This window comes from Oncorhynchus tshawytscha, linkage group LG29 (assembly GCF_018296145.1).
Source record: "Oncorhynchus tshawytscha isolate Ot180627B linkage group LG29, Otsh_v2.0, whole genome shotgun sequence".
Taxonomy (NCBI): Eukaryota; Metazoa; Chordata; class Actinopteri; order Salmoniformes; family Salmonidae; genus Oncorhynchus; species Oncorhynchus tshawytscha.
Genome location: NC_056457.1, coordinates 20,649,299 through 20,661,945, shown reverse-complemented (window position 1 = coordinate 20,661,945; position 12,647 = coordinate 20,649,299). Strand labels below are relative to the sequence as shown.

At 41.3% G+C, this 12,647-nt stretch overlaps 1 protein-coding gene across 4 annotated transcripts in view; it reads right to left on the bottom strand.

Annotated features, from left to right (window-relative positions):
- Positions 1-494: 494 nt before the first annotated feature.
- The window catches only part of LOC112227765 (aspartyl/asparaginyl beta-hydroxylase), a 39,096-nt gene continuing 26,943 nt past the window's right edge, over positions 495-12,647 (bottom strand). For all 4 annotated transcript variants that reach the window (XM_024392614.2, XM_024392616.2, XM_024392623.2 and 1 more), the window contains 14 exons: positions 12,319-12,387; positions 11,583-11,807; positions 7,236-7,277; positions 6,623-6,708; positions 6,412-6,498; positions 6,082-6,232; positions 5,665-5,801; positions 5,291-5,389; positions 4,829-4,918; positions 4,455-4,592; positions 4,071-4,206; positions 3,825-3,916; positions 3,160-3,293; positions 495-2,460 (listed from right to left, as the gene is read on the bottom strand). In XM_024392614.2, coding sequence (XP_024248382.1) covers positions 2,310-2,460; positions 3,160-3,293; positions 3,825-3,916; positions 4,071-4,206; positions 4,455-4,592; positions 4,829-4,918; positions 5,291-5,389; positions 5,665-5,801; positions 6,082-6,232; positions 6,412-6,498; positions 6,623-6,708; positions 7,236-7,277; positions 11,583-11,807; positions 12,319-12,387 — 1,637 coding nt within the window. In that variant the 3' untranslated portion in view covers positions 495-2,309. The remainder of the gene's footprint in view (positions 2,461-3,159; positions 3,294-3,824; positions 3,917-4,070; positions 4,207-4,454; positions 4,593-4,828; positions 4,919-5,290; positions 5,390-5,664; positions 5,802-6,081; positions 6,233-6,411; positions 6,499-6,622; positions 6,709-7,235; positions 7,278-11,582; positions 11,808-12,318; positions 12,388-12,647) is intronic.

Below are 12,647 nucleotides of genomic sequence, written 5' to 3'. Positions count from 1 at the left end.
AGTATAATTTCAAATGAGATGAATCACATTATTGTTACACTATATAAATGAAGCTACCTATGTAAATAAACACAACTTTCATTCTTTTATGTTTAGATCACTTGACACCATTTTGACCTCCTTTTTCATTTACTGAAAAGAAGCAATTTAGTTTACAATTATTCAGTGCAACTAATTACAACATACAAAATAGAATTGAAAGATGCATTACTTACTTGGCAGGCCAAGTTACAACAGGTGGAACAGTTCAGTGATTTCAACACTACAAAAAGTGATAGATTCATAACAGAGTACCACAAAAGGTGAAATAATTCTCAAACGATGTGGCTTTTGTGAACGTGCTAGATTTACTACCCCATTGTAACTAAGAAACTATTTTGAAGCCAGGAGGATAACTTGAATGTGTTATCACAGCCCAAACAGAACCCCAAGACACCCATGTCCATGACAGACAGCCACACTTGGGTGAAAAGTTCATCCTTTTTTGGGCAGACAGGATGACATCCAATAGTCCTTCCGAATGACTCCTACCCATGGCATTATGATATGTTTACATACTCCTCTGAAGAAGGAAACGTGGGGTACATTGATGTTACCCCAGTTTCCCACTCGTATTTCCTACCCGTAAGATCAGTATGAGCGGTTTTGGACATCTGAAACAGGTAGTTATGATGAGTCCGCGGGCTTGCCAGGAATTTCTTAGTCCTGAGTTTCTGATTATTCTGATAGCACATGAACTCAGCAGAATCCCACTGGACTGATTTGGACATGATTTCATTGCTGCGATGAAGCGGATTACCAACGCACATAGAGAGTGATTAAATAACAACATCTAGAAGAATATGCTTCGGCATTTCTTTTTCCTTTTGAAAATCAACATTGGTCAAGCAAAGACCCCTTCTAGTCAGCTTTGCTATACCTGGAATGCAGCAGACCTGGGTGAAATGCTTTCTAATACTCAAGTATAGCCCTATGTAGTGCACTTTATTTAGCTCAGACTTCTCCTCTTAGGGACTATTCCATTGTACAAGGCAAACTAAATGAAGCGCATTTGAAGTATTGGGAAGTATTTGACATGTTTTTGACCCAGGCTTGGAATGCAGTGTGACAAGACTGGTGTACATTCAACATGCTCCTGCCTAACTTTTACACAGGTAAATTAGCATTTTATAAAACATTCAAATGTTATGCATGTACAAAATATATGCCTTCAGTCAAAATGTTCATATCTGATACATTTAAGAATGTAAATACACGAGTTTGGCAGGACTTTAAATGACAAAGACAAGCCTGTTTAGTATAATGGGCTGTGTGTGCTCCCAGGTCAAGGCACAGTTGAAAATATGTCAGCGTACAAAAATATGTTTTTTTACAATATTAATTCTGCAATAAAAACATTCTTGGCATTGTGATGTCCCATCCATTAATCTAAAGTGACATGCGAAAATCAAACGAGTGAAATGGAATGACCTAATAAGCAGTGTTTCTGTATTACTAAAAATAGAACCCCAAAATAAAGTAAGATGCAGATTACTGTATAAAGCTATGGAAGTAACATGAAGTTAATGCATGACCATTACATGCAATAAGAGCTGTGTAATAACCAATCAAGTGTTAGAGAAACAACAGCTAGCAGAGGTTTAGCTAGCTTAGCAACATCTTAACGGGATAGTTTTCCGTGTTACTCTAATCTTATTTGCGTTCTTACCTCACGTTTTTGAAGACTTGAACATGAAAATCATCAAATAACTTTTCTTGAGGAAAGAAAACGATTAAGATTGGGATAAAAACCACAAAAACGATCTCTTTAAGAAATGATATCAGTAACTATACAACAGTAAACTCACTAGCTGCAATACTAAAGTTTTGTTCAGTTACCGTTTGTATGTTAGGTATGTTTCAGACACATGGCACTTTGGTTGACTAATGAAAAACAAGAATGCACTTGTGATACATTTACAACACAGCCTATGTGATATTAAGCCCACACCTTACTGTAAGTCCACATTTTGACCTAAAAACCAAGTTGGCGAGTACCACAGTTAGCAGTCAGTGTTCCAAAGTGTCACTAAGGCTTTTTCCAATCTGACAGGGCCTTCAGTAACTCTTCTAGACGGTTCCAAAATGAAGTCCTTGACTGAGCAAGGGCAAGTGTCACATTTGTCACCTTTGACCTAAAATGGCCGAATGTGAAGGAATGTGTGGACAGACAGAGACCAGATACTATGGACCCTTCCGTTCTTATGAGTGTTAACCCCAGCACTCCAGTAGGTGACAGTCTGTCTGTCAGTCATTTTACCGTACATTCTTTAAATGGGGGAGAGAGTCTGCCGTTGGTACTGGGTGAGCTCGGGGTGCCACACATCCACGATGAAGATGAGCCGGTAGCTGTTGGCGTCCTGCCACACCTCGTGCTCAAAGGAGTCATCAAAGATGAGCACTTTCCCCTCCTCCCAAGCCCTGGAAGAGAACAGCAGAGACCATAGCCTTTGTGTTAAAGCTAGAGTCCTTAATTGAAACAATAAAGTGCCACCACGGCTCTGTGTTGGTAAAAAGCTGAGGGATGGGCCTGGAGAAATGTAACCACTCTCAAGTTTATAGACAGGGACTGACCGTCTATGATATCAAAACGATTGTTTAACCATCTTTTGAATTTATATAGTGTTTGTCTACACTTACATTGTTTTCAAACATTGGAGGTAAACAAGTGCATATTTTGGGTTCTGATGTGGTACGACAGTTGAACTAAACTCACGAGGCATTTATAAGTTCTAATCTTCAAAAATCTATGGGTTTATATCCTTAATTAATGAGTAGAAAAGTGGATGTAACAACTAAAGAATTCTAGCTTTAATGAAGCCACATGCATGATGTTTTATTTAATGGCAGCTCCTCGAGTTAGTTTGGTATAAAGCTGAGAGGGTTGGGGCTGGGGAAATGTAACCACTCAAATTCGCAGACAGAGCTATGGATGCAAGGACTGACAGTCCACAAAATCGACATAACAGTTCAAACATTTTTCAGCTACACTTGGTCTTGAGTGACAATCAAGTACAGAGCACTCAAATGGTCAGTCTTACACTGTACCAAGAACTAACAAGTGGGTGATGTTGTTAGATGTAACAAGGGGATGACGTTGATGGCTGTGGAGGATGTTACCTGGTGTCGTTGGTGCACCTGATCTTACAGCCTGTCTTGGGGATGACCAGGCCCAGGTGCATGCGCAGGCGACAATTCGTGGGCCCCGTGTGGGGCCAGACGTGAGTACCAGGCTGCATCACCGAGAACTTGATCTGGAACCCAGGGAGAAATGGAGAAATATATATATATATATATATATATATATATATATATATATATATATATATATATATATATATATATATAGAGAGAGAGAGAGAGAGAGAGAGAGAGAGAGAGAGAGAGAGAGACAGAGAGAGAGACAGACAGAGAGACAGACAGACAGACAGACAGAGACAGAGACAGAGACAGACAGACAGACAGACAGACAGACAGACAGACAGACAGACAGACAGACAGACAGACAGACAGAGAGGCAGTCATACACCCAGAGAAAGTGAACAGAGCTGAAATGTAATATGAATTATGTTTTAAAAAATGCATTCCGACAATTAATATATGAAAACCTAAAAGAAAACAACAAACATTTCCTATTTTTACAACAGAAATCGAGAGAAATATCAGTGAGCATAACATAGCCTTTGTAACTCCATCTATCTCCAGTAGGAGCCTGCAGGACCAGGCTGTCTATCCATCTGTCTGATAGTTGGCATGTCCGTCACATCTGTGGTGGGGTGACCTACCTGTCCTCTCTTGCAGCCTGTTGCCTCTGGGTAGCGCTCCAACAGGCCGCAGGTCTTTGGAACACTGTGGCAGGACTCCCCTGCCTTCTTGCCTGCAAGGAACAGAAGAAGAGAAACAAGGAATTAGAGGCCAGGTTCAGACATCACTAAACCTATACTTAGGATTATTTCCATTGAATTACATTTAGTGTATTTCTGACATAGGGACTTGCCAGTTGCTAGTTGTGAAGTGTTTGATTGGTTTACCTTGCTGCCAGAGTGTGAACTGGCCCCACTCCCCTTTTTCTCTGAGGTTCTCCTCTTCTGGAACAAAGAGGCCGGTGGTTTGATCCATCACTGACAGGGCCTCGTCCCTAATGGTCCTCCAGTTCCTCTCCAGGGTCTATGACATAGACCCACATTATTCATATTATTATATCTCTATGGTCAGTCCAAGCACAGCTTTACACCAGGCAAAACTCAAATGAAGAAGAATTGACTATTTTAAGATGGGAGACAGCCCTCCATGTTTCTGCCCACGCTGTCACAGAACAGATCAAAGGAAAAGAGAGGACGTGCTCCCTCTAGAACTCTGTGACTATCAGGGAGAAAAGACAAACAGATGAGACAAGTTGTCATCATCTACATTACCTTGATTAGATCCATATAGCCAGTGTCCTTGGGCGTCCACCATGGCTGGGCTTTGAGACCGTCCACATTGTAGAGAGATCGCTGCCATACTGAGGCAAAGTGACCTCTCTGGTGCCCTCTCTCATACCACTTGTAGGCCTGGAAGAGGAGAAGACCATTGTGCTTGTAGTATTCCAAAACCAACGCATTTGAACTCATATTATAAAAGGTACATTTAAATACTCTGTTTTATCTTATTGTCAGAGGAAAAATACTATCACGATAAGTCATACTGATATCATACTCTGTGAAGTTACTACATGTATCTAGTGAATACTGCTGGTGTGGAGTCAGTATTGGTGTAAGCTTGGTGTCTGAGTTTGATCTTAACTCACACTGTCGTCTCCCATTCTTTGCAAAGCGTCTCCGAGGTGGAAGTAAAATCTGCCATCGTCTGTGCCAGGGTCCCCTGATTCCAAACCATCCTGCAGTGCAGAGAGGGGTTTCATTGCAGAGAGAGGGGTTTCATTGCAGAGAGAGGGGTTTCAGTGCAGAGAGAGGGGTTTCAGTGCAGAGAGGGGTTTCAATGCAGAGAGAAGGGTTTCAGTGCAGAGAGGGGTTTCAATGCAGAGAGAGGGGTTTCAGTGCAGAGAGGAGGGTTTCAATGCAGAGAGAGGGGTTTCAGTGCAGAGAGGAGGGTTTCAGTGCAGAGAGAGGGGTTTCAGTGCAGAGAGAGTGGTTTCAGTGCAGAGAGAGTGGTTTCAGTGCAGGGAGGCGGGTTTCAGTGCAGAGAGAGGGGTTTCAAGATCAAAAGAGTGGTTCGAATCTGTGGGAGCATGATTGGTTACAGTACTCACCCTGAGGAATGGGATGCTCTCTGCTATCTTATTTTCTGATTTGAGGATGAAGCCGTAATGGACTTTAGCAAAGCCGTTACTTGGTGCAATGGCCAACACCTACCAGGGGACACATCATTTAGAAATCGTCAATTGTTATTTAAACATTCTATCGTGACACTCATTGACATTTCCCTGCTGAAAATGTCATGCTAGATACATTCCATTTACATGTAATCTTGCAAATTACAATTCTGTTAGTAATGTGTTTACTGAAGCAGACCAGGTGAAGATGTGTTGCAAAGCAAAATCACTACATTTTCAACACATTATTTCCCAGAAGAAAAAAAATGCTTGGAAACCCCAAAGTGGTGATGACTTGGACCACGGCTCACCTCCTCGTAGACCCTCTTGGCGCTCTTGTTGTCTCCGATGAGCAGGTGAGCCACGCCCAGATCGTTCTTCAGGGCCATGTCCTCAGGGAAGATCTGTACCAACTTCTCCAACGTGGCTAATGCACCCCTCATACGACCTACACCAGAGAGAGAGAGAGAGGGAAGGAGTCACAACACACTCTATGCACACAACCACAATCCCCAGTAATCTCAATTAGAGAAAGTATTTCAAAATACTGAATGAATTATATTAAATACTAAATTAAATCGAAAAGGCAACCACTAAAACAACCAATTTACCAAATGACAATTGGAGTCACGCAATGGTCTTCAAACTAAGTACACAAGAAAAATGTACGGTGTAATTTGTGTGTGTGTGTGTGTAGACACTCCAGCACGCTTGGCCCTGTAGGTTACCTAAGAACTGCTGACGCTCGGCCCGTTTCTTCAGTGTGGCCTTGATGAGGTCAGGCGTGGCGTTGGGCAGCTCTGACGCCTCCTTGTACGTGCTGAGGGCCTTCTGCAGCATGTCGTTGCTGCGCATCTTCTCTGCCAGGTCATCTTCGGCCTGGACATACATAATGGGCCCCAGAACATTTCACCCATTTTTTAGGATCATAGTAAACATTATTTAAGATTTGATAAACACACTTAGTGTTTAACTTGATAAAGGGTTAATATTTGTTTAATCAGTTCAAAATAAACCAGGAGAATGGCATGCTACAGTATTTAGACTGTGGTTCTCACCAGGGCTTTCCCATAGCGACACCTTGGACTCTGGGGGTACTGCTGAACTAGAGTGTCAAAAGCCCGGACAGCCTCCTCCACTTTCCCCTGGGTGGCGAAACAAGACATGGGAAACAACAGATCAGCATTGATTCATCCATTTACTTTCAAGATAAGAGCATGTTAATTAAAAACATCACACAGTGTTATAAATAGGACAACATAAGACTACCTTTTTACGTAACTTCTCAGCCGCGTCAATTTCCGACTTGATCGTTTTCTCAAATGTATTCAGGAGTTTAGGCTTCTTCTTCTTGGCTGAAATGAAGAACAGAACGTCATAAAAGTGAGCTATTGGTTGTATCACTCAACATGTGTGTGTGTGGGTGGGTGCAACCTCAGAAAATTACAATGTTGTCTCTCAATGAAATTGCAGACCAAACTGTAATCCCTCTCATTTTCAACTCTAAACGGACTTCCAGATGAGTCACTCATTGTGACTCAGTGGGTAGACATTTAAATGACTGTATTCAGAATGAAAAGCTAGACACAGTTTCAGTGGCAGGGCTAGGTGGGACAACACGAATGCCAACTGAGGAGAATAAGTACAATACTACCGTGCTGGGGTGGCAAACCATCCTGGAGAGATTCTGAGTGTGAAGGCTTTTGCTCCATTTCTACACGTAAACACCTGATTCAGCCGATTAGTAGAACAAGTAGGTGTGTCAGAGTAGGGCTGGAACAAAACCCTGCGGCAGGCTAGCTCTCTAAGCAGGGTTGGTCACCCCTTGCTCATCTAGAAAGCTCATGTTCACCATAGGAATCCATATCAAAAGAACACGTACCTTTGTATTTGAGCATATCCTCTGGTTGGTCCTCTGCATTTCCTGAAAGACATAATAAAGGATCATTCCATGTCATTTCAGCAAGCCATGACACCCACCATCTCTGATTGTTCTGAAATCGTTTCTGTAGTTAGAAACGGATATGATTAGCATTCCTGCAACATTATTTTGTTGAAATATAATTTAATCTCTGAGAAATTAAGCTATAATTGATTGCACCCAAATTATACGATTCATGTAATATTCAATAAATCTAGTACATAACATCCAATTTGGACCACCACATTTTTTAAACAATGAGTAAGACATAAGGATTCCAAAGAAATGGTGAAAAGCCACCAAACGCCCCATGCCAATCTTACCCCAACAACACGTATACAGTATCAGTTCTCTACGTCTGACCAGAAGTATGGAGCTGTGGCTCAGGGTATTGTTTATTCATCCTATGTGTCCTATGTGTTGTATTCTGATGAATTTGGTGATGTTTTTTTCCCCCTGTGGAGAAATTAGTCATTGAAGTTTAGGTTTATGTCCCATCCCACATCCTGACATTACCAGGTTCTGACCACTAGATGGTGCTATTCCTGCTATTACGTAAGTATTTCTTAAAGTATGGGTCACAAACCACTTATGTTAATGGGTGGTTGCGACATGTCAAAGTAAAAGCAAAGTATTATATATACAGTACCTGTCACGCCCTGGCCTTAGTATACATGGGTATTTATGTGGTGTGTTTTGTCTAGGTTTTTTTTTGTAGGTTATGGGATTGTGGTTAGTGGAGTTATCTAGGACAGTCTATGGTTGCCTAGAGTGGTTCTCAATCAGAGGCAGGTGTTTATCGTTGTCTCTGATTGGGAACCATATTTAGGCAGCCATATTCTTTGGGTATTTCGTGGGTGATTGTTCCTGTCTCTGTTGCACCAGAATGGGCTGTTTTGGTTTTTCACATGTATTGTTTTTGTATATTGTTTGTATTTTCATCTTCATTAAAGATGTTTATAAATAACCACGCTGCATTTTGGTCCTCTCTTTCACCAGAAGAAAACCATAACAGTACCAGTCAAAAGTTTGGACACTGACTCATTCAAGGTTTTTTCTTTATTTTCTACATTGTAGAATAATAGTGAAGACATCAGAACAATGAAATAACACATATGGAATAATGTAGTAACAAAAAAAGTGTTAAACAAATATATTTTCTTTTTGAGATTCTTTGAAGTAACCTCCCTTTGCCTTTATGACAGCTTTGCACACTCTTGCCATTCAACCAGTTTCAACTGGAATGCTTTTCCAAGAGACTTGAAGGAGTTCAGACATACGCAGAGCACTTGTTGGCTGCTTTTCCTTCCCTCTGAGGTCCAACTCATCCCAAACCATCTCAACTGGGTTGAGGTTGGGTGATTGTGGAGGCCAGGTCATCTGATGCAGCTCTCTATCACTCCCCTGCTTGGTCTAATACACAGCCTGGATGTGTGTTGGGTCATTGTCCTGTTGAAAAACAAATGATAGTCCCACCAAGCACAAGCCAGATGAGATGGTGTGTCGCTGCAGAATGTTGTGGTAGACATGCTGGTTAAGTGTGCCTTGAATTTTAAAAAAACCTCACTGACAGTATCACCAGCAAAGCACCCCCTCACAAAACACGGTCCTGTGGAGATCATCTGTGTAACCATGCATCACTGGCTCACAAAAACCGGTGTTGGGAACCACACATGTGGAGATCATCTGGAACCACACATGTGGAGATCATCTGTGTAACTACTCTGAGTCTCACAAAAACACGGTGGTTGGAACCAAAACCTCAAATTTGGACTCATCAGACCAAATGACAGATTTACACCAGTCTAATGTCCATTGCTTGTGTTTCTTGGCCCAAGCAAGTCTCTTCTTATTATTGGTGTCCTTACGTAGTGGTGTCTTTGCAGCAATTCGACCATAAAGGCCTGATACAGTCTCCTCTGAACAGTTGATGTTGAGATGTGTTTGTTATTTGAACTTGGGCTGCAATTTCTGAGACTGGTAACTCTAATGAACGTATCCTCTGCAGCAGAGGTAACTCTGGGTCTTCCTTTCCTGTGGTGGTCCTCATGAGAGCCCGTTTCCTCGTAGCGCTTGAAGAAACTTTCAAAGTTCTTGAAATTTTCCGTATTAACTGATCTTCATTTCTGAAAGTAATGATGGACTGTTGTTTCTCTTTGCTTATTTGAGCTGTTTTTTCCATAATAAGGACTTCTGTATACCACCCCTACCTTTTCACAACAACTGACTGGCTCAAACGCATTAAGAAGGAAAGGAATTCCACAAATTAACTTTTAACAAGGCACACCTGTTAATTGAAATGCATTCCACCTCATGACGCTAGATGAGATAATGCCAAAAGTGTGCAAAGCTGTCAAGGTGAAGAGTGGCTACTTTGAAGAATCTCAAATATGAAATATATTTTGATTTGTTTAACACTTTTTTTGGTTACTACATGATTCCATATGTGTTATTTCATAGTTTTGATGTCCACTATTATTCTACAATGTAGAAAATAGTACAAATAAAATAAAAACCCTGGAATTAATAGTTGTGTCCAAACTTTTGACTGGTACTTTATATATATATATATTTTATGAACTCAGTCAGGGTCTCAACTTACTGGTTAGAGTTGGAATAGTAGAATACACAGGGTGCAATTTCGAAATTTGGTTGTGCATCAGTACTTTTTCTCTTGTTATGTCAGTCACTGACAGTCACTCAATCAGCCATGTCAGCTAACAATGTTTAGATTGGTCAGTTAGTCTAGCCAGTCATCTAAACTTGTAGTAATCATGGCTGAATACGACCGAGAACGCAGGCACTCTCACTCAGATATCATTAACATGGTATACATCATGGTAAAATGTGCCTTAGCTAATAGAAGGAACAGCACCATCTAGTGGTCAGAACCGGGACAACAAACCTAATGACATTTCTCTGAACAGAAAAAAAAAACATCACCAAATTCACAGAGAATGCATTATATAGAATAAAGAAACAATACTCTGAGCCGCAGCTCCATACTACTTGTCAGACATAGAGAACTGATACTCATTGTTGGGGTGGGATTGGTGTGGGGTGTCGGAGGTCCGTGGGTGAATTTTTGACAATTTCTTTGGAATCCTTGTCTTATTTATTTTTAGAATTTGGGGTCCAAATCAGATATCGGGTACTATTTTTATTGCATATTATATGAGTCCTATAATTTAAAATGTCCAATTTGGGTGCAATCAATTAGCTTAATTTCTCAGAGATCAAATTATATTTCCACAAAACAATGTTGCAGGAATGCTAATCTCATCTGTTTTTAACTACTGAAACGATTTCAGAACAATCGGAAATGGTGGGTGTCGAAATCCTCTTTCCTGTGCTTTTTGAGGTGGAACCCAAAGGGAAGAAAATGGCAGCTAGAAGAATGCTATGAATGCTATCAACACACAGTAGCAGCGCAAATAAATATGAAATCAAGCTTTTTCAGATTCATCAAACTAAAGCATACCGAATATCTCACCTTTCATGTTAATGGCATCGATTTCATCCTTAAACAAATGTCATGCAATACTGACTCATGTAAGTATGAATGTGTGAATGAGTTAAACACACATTGTAATGTAACATACATACATACATACATACACACACACACACACACACACACACACACACACACACACACACACACACACACACACACACACACACACACACACACACACACACACACACACACACGCACACACACACACACACACACACACACACACACACACACATAAACCGTGGTGTTACCCTTTGTTATTATAAAACCCTTTTGTTACTGAAATACAGATTGCCCCTTTAAGGTTGTCGCATGAGTTGGTGCAGTTGCTCCTGCTGCCTTTTCGGGTGGTCCCTGCTTTTCTTTTTGACCAACCCAATTGCAATTTCTTTGTTCATGTGGTTTTCATGGCCCCCAAATCAACATCCAGGGCCTATTTAACCAACGTTTCTAATTGGAAAATGAGACGGGCCACTGGGCCAAGCAGGTTTATGCAATAGCAGCTTTTGATTGCATTCCCCTCAGGATAAGCAGTCACACGAAACTTCATGGATAATTCTGTAATGAAGCACAGCAACAGAATGGATTTTTATGAAGGGACACAGTACGCATCTCCCCTCAAACTGTTTGCCAACAGATGGGCACATTGGTGGGATAGTGCATAGCTATACCTGGAGGAAATTGAACAGCAGTTGGTATGAGCCGTGGCAATATTTACCAGGTGATACTGGCACTCTTTGTATTCTTGGTGGGAGAAGGATGAACAATGTTTCAAGAGGGGTACTCACTTTCCTCTACCTGGACAGCAGCCTCTGCTTCAAACGATCCTGCCTCAACCGCCAGTTTCCCCTCAAAAGATTCCTCAGTTGCATCTTCTGATTTGGCTGGAGTTCCCACTGCGTCCGGACTCTCACCTTCAGGGGCCTGCTGCTCCTGTGATGGGTTCAGTGGAAGCTGACCTTCTTCCTCAGTCCCCTCTGTTGTCTGGATGACTTCCTTCACAATGGGCTCGGCTAAAAGTTGAATTTTACAATTAAAGGACATTAGTTTAGGCCAAGGACTATATCCTTATGAAGCCATGTTTGTCGAAACGCACCGGTCTTAAGGTGGAGTTTTACTGATCTTCAAGATACAAATCACAAGTCACTTTGCTATTGGACTGTATGTCCAGGCAGTGTAGCACAACCCCATCGTAGTTGGTCATTGTAGCTCTATGGGATTCTGCTGGCAGAAAGTCATGCATACGTTTTCCATTCAAATATCTTCCTACCGTGATGGTCTCCGACCAAACACCACCCCCCCCCCAAAAGAAACAATACTGGTGAGGATATGTCCACAGGCATCTTTGACATCACATCCTCATTGTAGCTCACATTATGCATCTGTGTTTTTGGAGTAGGAAGATCATGTCTGGGTATGTGGTATACGGAAGATAATACTTGGCTGTATGCAAATGTGAAGGGACATTTAAGTTTGTGGTATTCAGTGCAGGTACCAATCTGTCTCAATAAGGTGTGTTCTTACTTTGTTCCTCCACAGCAGATTCTTCCTTGGCTTCCTTCTGCACCAGAGAAACCGGCCTCTCCTTCACTCCTGTTCGTTTGGAAATGTTCATGTGGGCATGTGAAACATTACGTCAAAAAAATAGCCCATTTCTCACCACCACACAGCTCTAGAATTTCCAATCGAAAAAATAACTGCATTTCACAAGACTATCAATTTCAACTGTCAGGAATATGACTTGAGAACAAGAATATGATTTGAGAACATACATAAGGTGCATTTTACAAGAAGTGATAATGACCAAAGAGGAAAGAGAAAGGCTAAAAAATGAAGTAAATAAATGACTGAGG